The following is a 17,811-nucleotide window of genomic DNA, read 5'->3' as shown; positions in this document are numbered from 1 at the left end:
GGGGGTGTGGAGGAGGGGGAGGAGGCTGGGGGCAGTTGGAGGAGGCTGAGAGAGGTGGGGGGCTGGGGGAGGGGGAGAGAGGTGGGCAGTTGGAGGAGGCTGGGGGGGAGGGGGAGAGAGGTGGGGGGCTGGGGGAGGGGGAGAGAGGTGGGGGGCTGGAGTAGATTGGGGAATGTGGGGGTGGGGTGTTGGGCAATGGGGGGTGGAGGAGTGGGAGAGAGGTGGGTGGCTGGGGGAGAGGGAGAGAGGCGGGGAGCTGGAGTAGATTGGGCAATGGGGGGGTGGAGGAGGGGAAGAGAGGTGCAGGGCTGGAGGAGGCTGGGGGGAAGGCCGGGTGGTGGTACAGGAGGCTGGGGGGCTGTCCTCCAGCTACTGCTGTTTTTGTCAGAGGAAGCTGGCCAGCTGTTGCCCCAGAGGCAGTGGCCCGTCCCTGCACCCCTCTCGAGCTCCATCCCTGCACTCAGGCTTGTCCCCCCGCACCCACACATGGGGCCCATAGACCACCTTACATCCTCAAGCCATGGTTCTCTGCTCTGATCCACACCCTCTTCGCTGGAGCCTGTTGGCTGGCACCACGCCCAGCCAGGCCCTTGACTCCCTGCTGCATGGTACAGAAAAAAGGCCCAGCTCATTTCTAACTCACTCCTCCATGGTGCCTGTGAGCCTTGGTGGGGGCTGGAGTCACCACTTGGGGTCTCCGAGTGAGGACCAGTAAGTTTTGCAGAGAGATGCTAGATTCATAAATTCATGCACCAGCTATTGCTAGGTCTCTTTCTTTGCAATGCCATTTTGCTCCCCCAGACACAGTTTTCTGAAACTGAATCATTTAGCCAAATGGGAGAAAGAGCCTGATTCTCTCCATTTTATGACCGTGTGCAGTCATTTACCCCTATGCAAGACAGTGTACAATGCCACCAGGCCAGACCAGCAGTGGATTGCACCCATCTTGCACAGGGATAAGTGACTGCATGAGGGTTCCTAGGTAGGATGGTAATACAAATAAGTTGCAAGACCGTGGTGAATCAGCCCCTAAAGAGTCTGGATTCCTTTCTGTTCCCACCTCTTCCCCACCTTTGCTGTGTGACCATGGACATGTTACTTCTTTCCCTTCTTTACAATGTAGTTGTTAGGCTAACTCCATCAATGTTTATGAAATGCTCAAATACTTGAGTGTTCCACGGGAATGTCTCATAGTACACAGTTAAAAGCGATCAGTGCCAGGGAACAACAGCTTTTATGTAAACACATCTGGTTTTCTTTCCTGGCTAGAAGTTCCTGCTGCACAGGTTATTTTTTGTTGCCAAGCTATCAGAAAGAGCAGACAGGCGAGACATTACAGGTACAATAATATCTTTTCATCAATCTGCCTTTTGACTATTTTAACTTGTAAGATACTTGCCTTGGGGATGCAGACTCTGTAGGTGAGGAGTAGCAGAGAAATTTCAGGGCTACCCAGCAGAAACAGCTGCTCTCCTGGATTCTGTATAGCTCATTTAAAAAGTGAGGATAGAGTTCCCAATACAGCTTTAATGACAAACAAATGTATACTTAAATAACCACCACTTCAGACCTGGCATGGGAGAATACACCAGTCTCTTTGGATCCTATAATAAAGCTAAACTGCCTTTAAGGTAAGTCCAGATATGTTGCTGATGCTGAAAGGAATCAGTTATATGACCACCACGACGAGGTTTATTCACTGATGAAGTAATTAGAGGCTGGTAGAACAAAGCTTGCTGTACAAATACATTTCTCATTTATGCCAGTATTATAAATGATAAATTCTTCATACCTGTCCCCTAACACCTAGAGCAAACCTGTGATATCAGATAAAAGACATACTTTTAAAGTGCTGTTACCTGTTTCCCACCTTCACAGCCCTTTCTTCCTAAGTCCACAAACTCTCAGTGCCATGTCTGTTATTGTCAGCCATACACCAGTGTCATGGCTGAAGAGGACCTGAATCCATTGTTTTCACAGCTTCATCCCCAACAAGAAAAAGATGAGCACCGTGGCCTCACTTTATTTTGCGAACAAAGGAACTAAGTATTGTGAATTAAGCAGCACCACTTGGATTTAAATCCAATGCAACGTGTATGCAGAGGGGGCAGGGATGACTGCAGTATATGTTAAAAAAAGACAGCAGCCTTTCAACATACCCTTTTTGTTTGGTATGACAAGCGATAAATACAAACAGTTAAAAAAAACCAACCTCAACACACAGATTACTTCGTAACCCAAACTGGAGAAGAAGTGTGTGAAAGTAGTTGACGTTTCCTTCTGCTATCACACCGTGGGACTGGTTTCGGTGATTCATTAAATCATTTCTTCTCTACCTTTACAGTAAGTGGTGATTTTTCAGTTACACACCAGAGGGAGCTGGCTTTGTCCTCAAGGAGATCAGACTTGGCATGAACTCAAATAAAATATGGAAAGTAGCAGTTACTGTGATGCATTCACATTGGTGTAACAGTTGAAAATTTATGCTGCTATGGTCAGGGACAGCCCCTAGATGTCAGCCTGATCACCCTATTGAGCAGGTCTACTTCCATACCTGACGTTTTATTTTTTCTTCCTTTTTCTTTCAAATTTTTTTGTTAAGCATCCGTCCTAAGCTGTAGCCGCTACGCGGTTACAGCAAATGTTTAATACAAAGGGTACGCAACCTACAGATAATGGACTGGCAATAAAGCAGTAGTCTATTTACAGCGTGGAAGTACAGATGAACCTACCATCTGGTTAGATACTAATGCAATAAAAAGTTATCACTTGTCAAGTGTCCTTGCTTAGTACTAAATACAGGAGCAAAGGCGGGCAAGCTATCAATAAGCAACCCTGAAGGGAATGGGGAGATCTTTATTTTGAAAGTAGGAGACTGATTCTGTGACCTACATTCAATTATGACTGTTTCTGTTAAACCAAATGATTAGTGTATATTGAATACCTTGATGAATGAGCATAAGAACGGCCAGACTGGGTCAGACCAAAGGTCCATCAAGCCCAGTATCCTGTCCTCTGACAGTGGCCAATGGCAGGTGCCCCAAAGGGAATGAACAAACAGGTTATCATCAAGTGATCCATGCCCTGTCACCCAATCCCAGCTTCTGGCAAACAGAGGCCAGGGACACCATCCCTGCCCATCCTGGCCAATAGCCATTGATGGACCTATCCTCCATGAATCTATCTAGCTCCCTTTTGAACCCCGTTATAGTACAGGCCTTCACAACACCCTCTGGCAAGGAGTTCCAGAGGTTGACTGTGCGTTGCATGAAAAAATACTTCCTTGTGTTTGTTTTAAACCTGCTACCTATTAATTTCATTTGGTGGCCCCTTGTTCTTGTATTATGAGGAGTAAATAACACTTCCTTATTTACTTTCTCTATACCACTCATGATTTTATATACCTCTATCATATCCCCCCTTAGTTGCCTCTTTTCCAAGCTGAAAAGTCCCAGTCATATTAATCTCTTCTCATACGGAAGCCGTTCCATCCCCCTAATAATTTTTGTTGCCCTTTTCTGAACCTTTTCCAATTCCAATATATCCTTTTTGAGATGGGACGACCACATCTGCACTCGGTATTCAAGGTGTGGGCGTACCATGGATTTATATAGAGGATGCAGTAGTTATTGGTGCCATTATCAAACAGCTACACATTTAGCTCCAAAAGCCAGAGGCAAGGATTCTTATCCATGTGCATTTGTAACACTCCCACAGATTTATTTCTAAAGCATTCCCAACCCGTATGGCCTTTGGGTGCTGCACAGTTAAAAAAACAACCACAACAACAAAGACAGAGCTAAGCATTCAGTGCAACAATTGTTAGGGGAAATTCTGGGCACTCTTTGCTACATGCCTCAGCTAATACACCAAGTACAACAGTTTTGGGTGCATCATGTTAAGATTAAGCCTATTGCTGAAATCTTATATTAATTATATTAGCCACTAATCAATCTGATTAGCTGGCCCCAATTTTACTGACTATGATATTTGAGCAAAGCCAATTTAAAAAAATCTAGGAGTCTTGTTTCTTCCCTGCATAATTGGGTCATGTGCGTAAAGGAAGAGAATAGACTCCCAAGCCAATGACTATTTTTAATGTTTCTTAGATTTAAGGAGTCAGTTCATTCACCTAGTTAGTGATGGCCTGTGACAGTAGTGAGTATGGCATAGGGTGAGGTGAAATGCTAGTTTTCTGAAGTTGTGCACTGTATTCCCATGTGACAGCCAATCTTGTGTTTTTTAAATAAGGTTACCATGAAAGACTGTTTCAGAACATATTAAAATACCACCTAGGAGAACCAGTCTCAGGTCTACTTCTCCTCTATCCCAGCTCCATTCTTCATATACTAGAGGTAGGTTAAGTAAAGCTCCTTGAGTAATAAATTCTGTAAGCTTGGGCCTCCCACAGCAAAAGCTGGATTCTTGTGCAAACACCCCGGGTTCTATCTGCCCAACCATCCCTGTCGACCCTGGCTAATGTAGTGCAAAGCAGGCTCTAAGGGTGTAGTTCATTTAAGGCTTTAAAGAAAAGGACTAGAACCTTAAAATTAGGGCTGTCAAGCAATTAAAATAATTAATTGTGATTAATCGTACTGAAACAATAGAATGCCATTTATTTATTTTTTATTTATTACAAATATTTGCACTGTAAAAATGATAAAAAATCATATTTTCAATTCATCTCAGACAAGTACTGTAATGCAATCTCTTTATCGTGAAAGTGCAGCTTACAACTGTAGATTTTTTTTGTTACAGAACTGCATTCAAAAAATAAAACTGTAAAACTTTAGAGCCTACAAGTCCACTCAGTTCTACTTCTTCTTCAGTCAATCGCTAAGACAAGTTTGTTTACATTTACGGGAGATAATGCTGCCCGCTTCTTGTTTACAATGTCACCTGAAAGTGAGAACAGACATTTGCATGGCACTCTTGTAGGCTCTAAAGTTTTACATTTTTATTTTTGAATGCAGTTTTTTTGGTACGTAATTCTACATTTGTAAGTTCAACTTTCATGATAGATATTGCATTACAGTACTTGTATGAGATGAACTGAAAAATATTTTTTTTACAGTGCATATATTTGTAATAAAATAATATAAAGTGAGCACTGTACACTTTGTGTTGTGTTGTAATTGAAAACATCCAAAAATATTTAATAAATTTCAATTGGTATTCTGTTGTTTTAACAGTGTGATTAAAACTTCAATTAATCGCATGAGTTAACTGTGATGAATCGACAGCCCTACTGGTGGGGTTACTAACCGAGAATCAGTTGTCTCTAGGACTGTCCATGTTGTTCCAATCTATTCAAGTAGTGCCCCCAATTTGCAATTCTGAGTGAAGAAGGCAGGACAACATTCTCTGTAGAGTCCATCAGTACCAGAGGGAATAGTGCCCCCCACCCCACCTCTGGCTGAGCACTTGAACTTTCCAGTGCTCCCACCTCAGCATCTATGATCCAGCTCATCATACACCAATAGCATCTGATCAGTTATTTTTATATTCATTTTTTTTTAAATTGAACCTTTGTAACAACCCCCCTTTTTCCTTTGCAGTCCTCCAGCGGCACATTATATCAGATCCTCCAAGATCTAGCTTCTCTCCAGAAGCAAGGCTCTAGGTAAGCGTTTCAGAAGAGCTCAAAGAAACCAGCTCATGTGGAAGTAAATTTTAATGCAGGAATGACAATGAATGTGTTAGGGTTAAAACTAACATTTAGTATAATTAGTATAGAGAAATAGCTTAGTATCTCCCCCTGCTGAACACCTGGAGACCATGGGTTGGGTTACATTTTAATTTGAGTGTGAAAAATATTTTCCTCTTATTTATCCTTCCTTGTTCTTCAGGTGCCACATGACTCTTTCTTTTGCAAGGAGGAATGGCTCTTTTCCTCCTCTTCAGTATCCCATACAAAACTGGAGAGGTGGCAATGAGTACCAAGAAAGTTGGCCAACCCCTCCATTGAAATTGCTCTGATTTGCCTTGGACTTTAGTTCTTCAGCAGTTCTCCTGCCCTCTGAGAGCCCATGCCTAGCATTTAATTTGGCTGTACAGCTGTACAGTTTCCAAATTCTGCTTTGAACAAAACAGGTTTTTAGATCTAGGTATGTCTTTGTGTGCCCTACTAGCTACTGGGTGGCACCTCCTGCTGGCAATTAGCTCTGCCTACTTCAGCACCCCCTTTCTTCTCTTTCCTTGGTGCAGCTCTCCTCCCACTCAGAGTCGCAGCATGGCTGCTTGGTGACTCAGCCCTCCGCCCAGATCACTGTTTTTCCCTCTTCAGGGGAGTGGGTTGGGGTCTTTCAAAGTCTTTTGCCACCAACAGGGTCATGCAGTCCTCACACCCGCTGCCCTGACTGGGTCACTCCCACAGTCTTGCCATTCAATGCCTCGTGCTGCTCTGGGTTCAAGTCTATGACCCTCAACAAACAATAAAGGTGTGTGTCCACATCAACTTTACTGCTGTCACCCACCATGCACCTTCTCCTTTACCTCAGGGAGCAGGGCTGCAGGCTTCCTCTCTGCTGCTCCCCACACAGTTGCTGCCCTCCTGGCTTTATAGAAGCCCTGCCTGTTCCCTCACTATTGAGTGTCCTTCTAATTAGCTCCCTCCACACTGCTAAATATCCCCAATTCACAGCTTAATTAGCTGATCGAGCCCACCTGGCCTAATTCAGCTCTTGCAGTGGTAGTGTGGAGAGTACACCCCAGCACAAGATGCAGAAAAGGAGACAGTACGAACATAATGAAAACATCTCAGGCCTTTGCTTTCAGTTTGTAATTGGCTGCTGGTGTCGTCAGACTCATCAGGTGCATAAACTTCTCCCAATCAAAACCACACCCCACAAGATATAATTACTCTTCAAGATAAGACTCTTAAGATGTGGTCGGATAAGACCACCACATCAATAGTTAGATCCAAAATGGAGCTAGCTGATCACTAATATAGGCAGGAAGTTTAAAAAAAAAAAAGTTAAAAATAGCAAGGGTCTATATGATGCAAGCAATCAAACATTGCCAGTTTATGAAATACACCATGTCTGGTCAGAAACCTTTTATCTGTACATAAGAATGATGGAATTCAGACTATAGCTAACTTTCTTCACTCAGTGCTTTGTTACAGGAAATTAAGATTTTAGTGGTGTCCCACAACATCCCTACCAGGCTCTTCCTGCAGTGGTATGTCACAATGGTGACACTGCCTGTGACCTACCTAGAAGATGTGACACAGTCACAGTCTGCAGAAGAGGTGGTCACTGAATGTCTTACGCTCCTCCTCAAACTGGGAACATACCTTTCAAAGACTTTCAAGGTGAAACTTACATTAAAATATAAATGTTTAAGTTACTATTCTAAATTAACCTTTTTTCAAAACTCTGAGTTTACAAATGCAAATAAGTGCTGGTTTAGTCTCATCTTGCTACCGGCCTTTCTCCTTTGACTCTAGAATGGTGTAGTGAGGGGAATGAAGAACACACTCGTCTTTTATTTCAAACCTCTATCTTCCAAACTACACTGGCTTATTTGGTGCAGCCACTGGTTACACCTTTGCAGTCCATCATTACTGCATTAACAAGCTGAAAAGGGTACAAATTTCATTACCCTCTAAATTCTGGTTACCCAGCACAGTCTGCTCCATTGTTCTAAACAGAGCAAGTAGAACGCTTGTAAATAGGGAAGATAAAATCAGATATGCTTCCTTTGGCACATTCCCTTAGTTGGGGGATAGGAATGTCATGGGTAACATAAAAGTCTAACTGCACTGAATACTATTTTATTTCACACACAGGTGAGCAGTAAGGGACTGGGTGACAATCTACACACCCTTGTTCCAGAACTTCTAATCCCAGCAGAAACAATTAACTACTTGTTCAAGGCAAAAGAATTTATGAGTCCGGAAGCATTTCTGAAAATGTATAACAATCCTTTACAGCCTGCCATGGCTTCAGGTACTTCTGCAGTTTTACAAGGCAATTGGTTGGGATGAATTGTTAGGGGGCAGGGTTAGCGTTTTATACTCTCTCTGGAACCAAACTTCTGGCTCACATAATGGTGAAAGTCTAGGGATGCTAACAGTGAGTGTACCTATTAACAAGAGATTCCTGCCCTGTTAAGAACTCTTCTAAATCCATAGGGGTATGAGTCACGGTTGCCTTTTAAAGTTATTCCATGAAGTCACCACCTCCTCTGAAAATATTTAATATTGTCCTTTCACAAGTACAGTAATGAGCTTTTCATTCCAGCTGCAGCATGTGATTGTGTGCCTGAGGGGCACACGATTAGAATCTTGGCCTGATGCTTAGTCTGACTGGTAACACCCTCCCCTCCACTTCTAGGGGCGGGCATTGAATGCGACCCTCCAACTGTGCATATGAAGGGGGGAGGAGGGCAAAACTGTCTTAGAGGAAAAATCAGAAGTAAAGGTGCTTTCACAAGAACTGTTGCCCATTTTGTTCATGCAGGTCCCTGCAGTTGTCACCATGCTGCTTGGGAGGGGCAAAGCTACAATCTAGACAGTAAAGGTTGCTAGGAATGCAAGCTGCTTTCCTGAAAGGAAGCTCAAGGCCTTTTCTGCTCTATGTGGGGAGCAGTCAGGCTAAGTAGATGGGGAAGCCTTACTCCTGAACCTGTATTAGAATAAGCTTGTTTTCAATCTGGCAGACAAAGCCATTCTGAAATGCATCATTTCTATCCCCCTACAGTACCAGAGGGTTGCAGGACTGAAGTGTAACCTGCAAGGCCTATAAGAGGTAGCATGTTCCCCCAATTAACCCTAAGGGCTAATCTGATATTTTGACTAATATGGGCTAGTTGGAGAGTTGCAGGATGTAGGGGTTAAAGAAATCACTTTCAGCAGCTTGTATGAATATTGGCTCAATTCCATTTCAATGATTAAGACTTTCATCTTTTCTTCCTCACAGAAACTGTGTGGCCTACCCCTTGTCACTTGTATCCATGATACACCCGACTAAAGTACTTCCTCCTTAGCATTGTCATGTTTTCATCATTTACAAAACACACACACAATTCAAGGGGGCCTTGAAGGGTAACAAAGTGACCAAGCTACCATGAATGCTGGATATACTTATCTTTTAGAGACAATACACTTTTAACCTAACATTCTTCCTGGAGACCAGTGGAAGTATGAAGGAGGAGCTTCTATGCAGTAGGAGAGGGTCGGGAAGAGAGCTTCAATGTAAGTCGTGTTATCTGACATATAAAATGTGAATAAATAGACTTTCAAGGACAGTGTGAAACTATGGAATGTGACTATCACGGTGCATGAATTAAACCAAAAAATTCAGAGGCAGGGTCAAATAGATATGAGTAGCACACGAGCTTGTATACAAAAGAATACAAATTATGACTATCATACAAGTGTGATTAAAGGACTAGAAAACAACCTCAGAAGATTGGAAAAAGAGAAGATGGAGGGGACTCAACACTTTTCATGTATGTAAAGGAGGCCCTGCTTTACATACAAGGAGGGGGGGAAAAAATCATTTTTCTTAACCTCTTGAGGACAGGACAAGAAGCAATTGGCTTAAATTGCAGCTAGGGAGGTTTAGGTTGGACATTAGGAAAACCACCCTGACAGTTAGGAAGTTTAAGCACTGGAATAACTTGCTAAGGGAAGTTGTGGAATCTCCATCACTGGAGATTTTTAAGAGCAGGTTGGACAAACACCTGTCAGGGATGGTCTAGCCCAGGGGTCGGCAACCTTTCAGAAGTGGTGTGCCGAGTCTTCATTTATTCACTCTAATGTAAGGTTTTGCGTGCTGGTAATACATTTTAACGTTTTTAGAAGGTCTCTTTCTATAAGTTTATATTATATAACTAAACTATTGTATGTAAAGTAAACAAGGTTTTCAAAATGTTTAAGAAGCGTCATTTACAATTAAATTAAAATGCTGATCTTACACCACCAGCCTGCTCAGCTCGCTGCCAGCCTGGGGTTTTGTTCACCTAGGCCAGCGTGGGCTGAGCAGGGCCTATGGCCGGGACCCCCAGACCTGGGGGGGTGTTTCAGGGGTCAGGGCAGAGGGCTGGGGTGTGTGTGTGTGTGGGGGGTTCAAGGGTCAGGGCAGAGGGATGGGGTGCTCGGCTCGTGGGGGTGCTCCCAGCCCCCTGCCCTGAGCAGCTCATGCAGGGGGCTGGAAGGGATATGCCCTGTTCCACCCCCTTCCCCCAGGCTCCGTCCCTACCTCCTCTATGGAGCTGTGTGCACGCTGTTGCTCTTCCCCCTCCCCCTTGCTAGGGCCATCAGCTGACGGAGAGGAGGAGGGGCAGGAAAGCACCACACTGGGGGAAGAAGCGGGGGAGGGGGGAAGCTTGGCTGCCCCAGGACCAAGCTTCTGCCTCCTGCCCCCGCAGGGGAGAGCAGTGGGCTGAGGGCCAGGACCACAGCAGAGAGCTGCATGCCACTCAAAATCAGCACACATGCTGTAAGTTGCCAACCCCTGGTCTAGATAATACTTAGTCCTGCCATGAGTGCAGGGGACTGGATGACCCCTTGAGATCCCTTCCAGTCCTTTGATTCTGTCTCTCTTGCATAGTCTATGAAAGATACACCAGTTGAGCGCTCAGCCATACTTTTCCCTGGTTGAGTAATTAATAGGCACCAGGCCTCAGATGTAGCCACTTTAAAGAGTAGCAGTTAAAGCTCAGCATTGAAGTCCAGTTGTGTTTTCAATGGATCACAAAGATGCAAGGAGAAGTTCGTTATATTTGGATACTGGAATAAATAGGCCTTCAAATGACGAGAGAGAATCCTTTAATTTTATAAATGCTCACTCAACTGATGAATCCAAACAGATGTTCAAAATTCTTTCAAAATTCAACCAATTTAAACGAAAGCATAAACATTTCCACCGTTTCACCTTGAAACCGTCATGAATTTCACATAAAAAGCAGGTATGGTGAATACACATAACTATGACATACAGATAATGGTCAGTACTTAAAGTAGCAATAAAATGGTTAAAGATACAGTAAGTTTCTTTCTACGATATGACAGTCCTTCAAGGCACTGAAATACATCCACAGTTTTGACAGGTGACTGATAACCAGCAGTCACCACCAGCACTCTGGCATTTTTTGGTTCATACTTTAACAAAAGTCTGCAGCAAGTCAGTGAGGGAAAGTCTCTTGCAAGGCATCTCCGTTTTAATATAATGTCTAAGAACTAGGAACAGAAGTAACAGTGACATTAAGTAGGTTATTTCCATACATGCACGTTAAATAGTAACTGAGGCACTGCTTTTTATTCTGTTGGGGGTTCTGCTAATGCATGGGTATTAGCAGCTATTACGCTTCCTATGTAAATTTCCACAGTAATCAACTCTTCCCATCCAGGATTTCTGAAACCACTGTCAAGACACAGATCATTAAACTTCTTCTGTATGGTTAAATTGCCTTACATGTAAGTAGAGCCTTCAGACAGTTCCGCCATATCTTCAAAAAAGCTTTTCACTGTTAGGTCTTGATTTGCTACTTTTCCATGTGGACAGAAAGGTTTTTTAAAAAGTTTTGGAGTATTTGGTTTCTTTTACAAAGCAGTGCTTTCTGTATCATTGTCAACATTAAGCATTAGATGGTTGTGCAATTCCTTGCTTGCAGACTCTGTAGGAAGCTCTGAAGAGAGGCGCCTAAGTGGTTCTTGAACATTGGAATTGGAGTCTACAAAAAAAGCAGAAAAATGTAAAGTGTACAGTGTCTGGACACTCATTAGATCTCAGGTATATTTCCTTATAAACAAAGGGAAAGGAACAGATCCAGATAGGACAACAGTTTAACAGAGGCTTTGCAAGTTCAGGGCCTGCATATGCACACACAAGCCACTTCAGAAAAATGGAATGAGGTTCGGGTAGCTCCTCCCAGCCACCCCCATCGTCACCTGCCTGACAGAAACAAGCTAAAAAAAAGAACTGAACATTTCAGTGTCAAACTACACTGCCTTGTAAGATTCCCAGCTTCTGCTGTAGACACCCACTCTGGAGGAAACCAGAATAAAGAGTATTAGTCAAATATCTCCCCATTACTTGTTAAGTAACAAACATGTATGATATCCAGGGGAGGTGTCTATTACAGGTAGAAGAAGAAGAAACTATTTAAAATCAACACAAATGGTCCCAAGAAAGGGTTGGGTTCAGCTTCTTTCCCCTGGCCAGGTAGGGAACATCTTGTAGTTTGTGTTTGATCACTGACGGGAGAGTTTTGTATTGGCCCTTTCTGGTAGAAGTATCTAGAAAGTGACAGAGGGGATCTCAATCTTGCAGTTCTGGTGGTGGTAGGAAAAGGGCAGAAAGCCAGGAAGAACAGCTAACCATTTGAATGAAAGCTTTCACCTCAGTGTTTCGGAAAGTAACCAAGTGTTCATAATATGCCACATACACTTCAGCTTCTCGAGACACAGATCAGTTATTTATTCCTCTGGCTCAGAGAGGCAATTTTAAACCCCCTTGAGGAGCTCGAAGATACAAACACTAAGCCTCAAACAGAAAACAATGAGTAAGTATTATTCGTTTTACAAATGCATAAATGGAAGATCTGGGCCCAGGGATTGTCAGTGGCAGAGGTGGAATTAGAATTTAGGAGGAGAACTCCTGCTCCTTCCCCACTTTAGCAACAAATCAAATTTATGTCAATCTTTGCTCAAGGGTGGTAGGAAAAAACGGCCTGGAAAATCCAAGTGACTGCAGTGATGTTGCTGTCTTTGTAGGTGGAGTCCCTGAATCAATACCTCAAAGGCCCTATGCGGATAGCTTTTTGCAGAACGCTTAATCAGGTCCTTACCACATGAAGTCATAAGATCCCATGGCCCTTTCTGTAATAGGATTCCAATTTACATAACTTTCATCTTACTTAAATTCACTGTGTAGATTCAACCAGTAAGTTATGCATTTCCTTCTCTAATTTTTGTACTATGGTGTTGAGAAAAAACCCAAAATATACACCATCCATAAAGTGGCTGAATTTCAGCGATAAGTGAAATTGTACCTTTTTAATCCTTAATTCCAAAGCTCCTAAACTGTTAGGAATAAGGATAATAAAGGTACAATAAAAACCTTCCAAATTTTAGAACAAGACTTAGTAACTCATACACGTTCTTATACTGCCATCACCACAAGCATTACATACTAGACTCAAATGCCAGTAAAGAGACAAGGTGGATGATGTAATATCTTTTATTGGACCAACTTCTGTTGGTGAGAGAGACAAGCTTTTGAGCTACACAGAGGTCTTCTTTCCCACACCTGAAGAAGAGCTCTGTGTAGCTTGAAAGCGTCTTTCACCAACAAAAGTTGGTTCAATGAAAGATATTACCTAACCCATCTTGTCTCTCATATCCTGGAACCAATACGTTTACAACACTGCAAGTTACAATTAAAGACATTCCAAATCCATCTTAGTATTTTATACCTTTTAAAATTCAGACTGCAGGGATGAACAAAGTTTTTTTTAAATGGCAGGGGCCTTGGAAGCATTTACACACTTAGCATCTTACACTTTCTACAAATTTAGTACTATTGAATTTGCACTAGTGGTTTAGTATTCCAAGAGCTTTTTTGCAGAATCATGTTAGACTGTGTCATAACCTCCAGGGGAAGGCATGGGACAGGAGCGCTCCTCATCACTACTTCATTGTGAAGGATGGACTAGAAAAGGGAGGGTGACCGTTAACAGGAGGATAATGGGGTAAGATTTTTTTTTTTGCTACAACAGAAAAACAATAGTAAAAAGGCACAGCTGCTTCAAATACAACACAGAATAGAGATAAAACCCATTTATGTTATGATTCCCATTAAATAAAAAAGTAAAATAAGACATGAGACATTAGTGATGCAAAACATGAACTACATTCTAGTCTTGAATGCATTTAGTATTTGTTAAATTTAGGGCAAGCATAAAATAGAAGAGCCATTCTTTTTGCATGCTATATTAATCGGAATGTAAGCAAGCGGCGTTATGGTGACAGGTTAGTAGTGGGCATTAGTGCACATTCAGTCATGAACTAGCAATATCTTTGGCCAATCAAATGCCTTTTCCTTACCATTAAACTTTCCAATTTCAGTTCACATTGAATAATGCAGGTCAAACATCTAGATTGTTTAATAAAATTTTCAATTAGCATTTAGAGCTAATTACTTTACAACCATTAACAAGATTTGAAGAGTTACTCAAATCTAAAGCATGACTAAGGAGTTGATATAACAAACACCCTGCAGCTTTTCAGGGGTTACAGTTCAAATGTCAGACATTTATTGCTAGTTTTAATTCGGAGTTCCATAGTTTCAGCTTGTGAGAGTCTGGTTTTCCCTAGTGTGCTATTTATTGTTAAGCATAAAGTTAAAAGACAGCCTATATACACATGGATCAGTTAAAAATATTTAACAACAGAGCCAATTCATGAAAGCTACAGCAGCCCAGTGGTCTTTAAAATAAGTGCTTTTAAGGTGCACCTGTAATAAGAGTAACTGCTCCGTAACTTTTTAGTATGATGTTGGGTGTTAGGTTAAGGATGAAATTTTATCTTCCACCATAGTCTGTATGATTGTCTCTTTAGTCTCCAAACAGTGGATGATCCTATCCTAGTGTGGCTTGCAAGGGGTAAACCTGAGCATTGAGATTCAGCCTTTTCTCCAAATTCCCTAGCTTCCAGGAGATTTCTTGAATGTATTTGTTAGATTTAATATAGAATCCAATAATATAAACACTCCTGCTTTTCCCTAGTCATGTAATAATGCCAGTCAAGTTCTTGTACTGTTGCTTACATCAGCCACTATCGGGCTGGTTTGCTAAAGCTTGCTCACTAAAGATTAAATTACTTTAGTACTTGTGGCCTTAAACTTTTCCAGTCTGACACTGTACAAATGGCATCATTTGAGATACAGTTGGCAGAATCAGCCCATGGATACATTGATTTGATCCATATATTTCCTTAAACACTTTAGTTCTGCTTTAAGTGGCTTCTTTTACTAAACAAATGGAATTTCCCAGCACAGACTTGCAGGAGTGTTGTATGGTTACTGATAGCCACACCTCTCAGCTGCGCAGATTGCTGTACTCTGTTGTGATTAAATGATTATTCAAATGAGGCAATGTTACAACAGATAAGTAAATTCCTGTATTCTGAATGGCTATTATCCAAAGAGGAGGGATTTGCCTAATGACATGGCTATTCCTAAATAACCCTACGGGATTGACCTGACTAATAAAACTCAGCTTTTAGCTGTTTGCCAGCAACAAAGCCACTACCTCAGATGAAGCAGGAAACTCCATGTATATGGAAAAATACACCGAAGCCCAAACAAAATGAGGTAGTCAAATTGCAGAAACCAACATTTGGGAAAGGAGGCTCAGCCCTTCCTCCCTGCCCTACATGTCAGGGTGGCTCTTATCCCCAGAATAACTCACTGTCAAGCATGCTGGAAGAATCCCAGCCCTCAGCACTATTTTCCCAGCTCAATTTGGAAACAGAATTTTGCTGTTATTGTGGAGAGATTAATGTAGCTGACCTGTGAAGAGCGGGAGCGGGATGGAAGAGGACAAAAGATTAAAGCCCTTTTTAAAGCTGTTCACTTTTCATCAGTTTGACAGCCAGTTTAGTGGTAGGTTCATTTAGAAATTGCAATTACAATTAAGTTTCTCAGTACAATATTAATTTAAGTGCATTGTCTATAAATCCTGTAATAACCACGTCCTGGGGTAATCAACTCAGGTATAAAGAACAAGGAGTACTTGTGGCACCTTAGAGACTAAAATTTATTTGGGCATAAGCTTTCGTGGGCTAAAACCCACTTCATCAGATGCATGGAGTGGAAAATACAGTAGGAAGATGTGTGGCCTCAGTTTATTCAGCCCACCATAAATTGTTGCCTCAAAACAGATAGCACCTGTAAGCCATTACATTAGGCAACTGTCAAGTTTCTAAACAACCTATTCTTTGGACAGCTTGTAGTTGAATAGAGACCTGCTGCACCATTAAGGAGGCTCGAGAGCTTATAGAATGCAAGTACAAACATGCCAGAATGCAAAGAGATGCTGCCAGTAGCTTTTCTGCACTGGGGTTTAGTTCATGAACAGTGTGCGCTTTCTAGGAGTACATTCCAAGCAGTTAAAATCCAAATCATCAAAATCCTTGGGTAAAAGCTGCATTAGAAACAAAATATGAGTGGCAAAGTTTGCCTGTGCTAACTCCCAACTCTTTAGTTTGGCAAAAGTTAACCAAGGAGGGGAACAGACATTTAAAATGGGCACTGTCTGTCACTGTAGACTCCAGAAGTGGTAGTTCTGGTAACAGGTGCGTTACATTTTTAAGTGTTCATTATTTGCATGGTTTTACAAGGTACACATTGAGGATTCTTTACAAAAAAGCTTGCAAGTGAATATCGAAATGAAACCTGGGTCCTAATGTCGGTTACAAACGGGCTGGCACGTGTAATGATGAGATAGTGCTAATTGGACAAAAGCACACGTTTTAAAGCGCATGAACAAAATCAAGCTACAGATAAAAACAGCTGCGCAGGAGCATTTGTAGCTATATTGCAGGGTTTTGATCAGTACAAACCTTATTCGCAGTAACCTTCCCCACCTGTGAAGGCATCATGGGGTAGAGCGATTAGGTGACAGAAGATAGTTTGCATTCCAAACAAAATTAGTCTTTATTCTAGATAGCTGAAGTGTCATTGGAAAGGATGTGAACCATTAACAAATAAGCAGATTTAAAAGCATTAGTCTTTTATGTTCATTACCTTTCCTTTTTAAAGTGTCTAAAAAAGTCCGACTTAGCAGGAAGACGTTTCAAAGGTGCTGGTTTTTGTGACTGATGGGTACATTTTTCGTCAAGATTTAAATTCATTATTACCACCTATCATCTATAAAAGGCAGACTCACTGTTCCCATGGGAGCCTGCAAATAACCACCTTGTGCCCCATGAGGGTATGTCTACACTGCAATCAGAGGTGTGACTGCAGCATGTCTAGACATACCCAAAGTTAAGTGTGATCTAACTAGCCTGAACAATAGCAGTGAAGCCACAGCAACACAGACTAGACGTTTGAATAGATTCCCTGGGTCCCCAAACGGGCTTGTATAGCCCATGCTGCTGCAGTTTCACTGCTACTGTTATTTGCATCTCTGACTGCAGTGTAGACATACTTGGAGTAGCATGGAATGTTATGCTGCAATACAGAGATGCATATTTATACCAGGCCATGGTGTTCAAAAACAATTAGTGATTTTGGGTGCCGAATTTGGAACATCTTAATGGGGGCCTGATTTTCACCCTCTGAAAAGTCAGGTCCATTAACATTGTGTCAGGGCTCACAAAGGCATTAGCCACTTCAGAAATCTTGGCTTAGAATATGTGCTTAATGAGTTCTCCTTGGCTAGGCCTCCTCTCACTTCAAAATATTTGCCATTTCTGCAACTGGTGCCTATGTAATGGTAGCTGCCATGATGTGAAGAGCTTGGGAAAGCCATTTAAAGTTGAGTCCTATAACAATGCTCTGCTGTCAAGGCTGGAAAACATATTTAGAAAGTAAATCACATTCATTCTTATAAGAACAAAAAGTTCTCTCCATGGAAAATGCTGAACCGTTCTCTGCAGAGACTTTGTATACCAGAATATGCAGGTCAAGCATTTTAACAAAATAAAACCAGTAAGTTAATAACTTAACTGAGCTTGCTTTTCGTATTTCACCAAAGAAGGTTCATCAGTATATTTTAACTTGCTGTTTACAGCAGTAGACATTCCCCAGCCCCAAAATATATTAACATGCTACAGCATACAAAGAAGAATTCACT

The 17,811-nt window shown here is 42.0% G+C and overlaps 2 protein-coding genes across 6 annotated transcripts in view; one reads left to right on the top strand and one right to left on the bottom strand.

The window, feature by feature from the left end:
• Positions 1-520: 520 nt before the first annotated feature.
• On the top strand, positions 521-9,532 carry LOC112115364 (testis-expressed protein 47). Its single transcript, XM_029911269.1, has 7 exons — positions 521-658; positions 1,270-1,339; positions 4,252-4,355; positions 5,559-5,623; positions 7,114-7,315; positions 7,793-7,952; positions 8,925-9,532. The coding sequence occupies exons 1-7, from the start codon at positions 521-523 to the stop codon at positions 8,960-8,962; spliced, it is 777 nt and encodes a 258-aa protein (XP_029767129.1). The 3' UTR covers positions 8,963-9,532.
• A 1,228-nt stretch (positions 9,533-10,760) lies between these two features.
• The window catches only part of ARHGAP17 (Rho GTPase activating protein 17), a 69,205-nt gene continuing 62,154 nt past the window's right edge, over positions 10,761-17,811 (bottom strand). For 2 of the 5 annotated variants that reach the window (XM_024212432.2, XM_024212435.2), the window contains one exon: positions 10,761-11,682. In XM_024212432.2, coding sequence (XP_024068200.2) covers positions 11,552-11,682 — 131 coding nt within the window. In that variant the 3' untranslated portion in view covers positions 10,761-11,551. Of the gene's footprint in view, positions 11,683-14,056; positions 14,106-16,573; positions 16,598-17,811 lie in introns of all 5 variants that reach the window. The other 3 variants (XR_003369734.1, XM_026650562.1, XM_026650561.1) reach the window with 3 other exon arrangements.

This window comes from Terrapene carolina, unplaced genomic scaffold (assembly GCF_002925995.2).
Source record: "Terrapene carolina triunguis isolate 2854851 unplaced genomic scaffold, T_m_triunguis-2.0 Scaffold93, whole genome shotgun sequence".
NCBI classification, from domain to species: Eukaryota; Metazoa; Chordata; order Testudines; family Emydidae; genus Terrapene; species Terrapene triunguis.
This window is presented reverse-complemented; position numbering and strand designations above follow the sequence as displayed.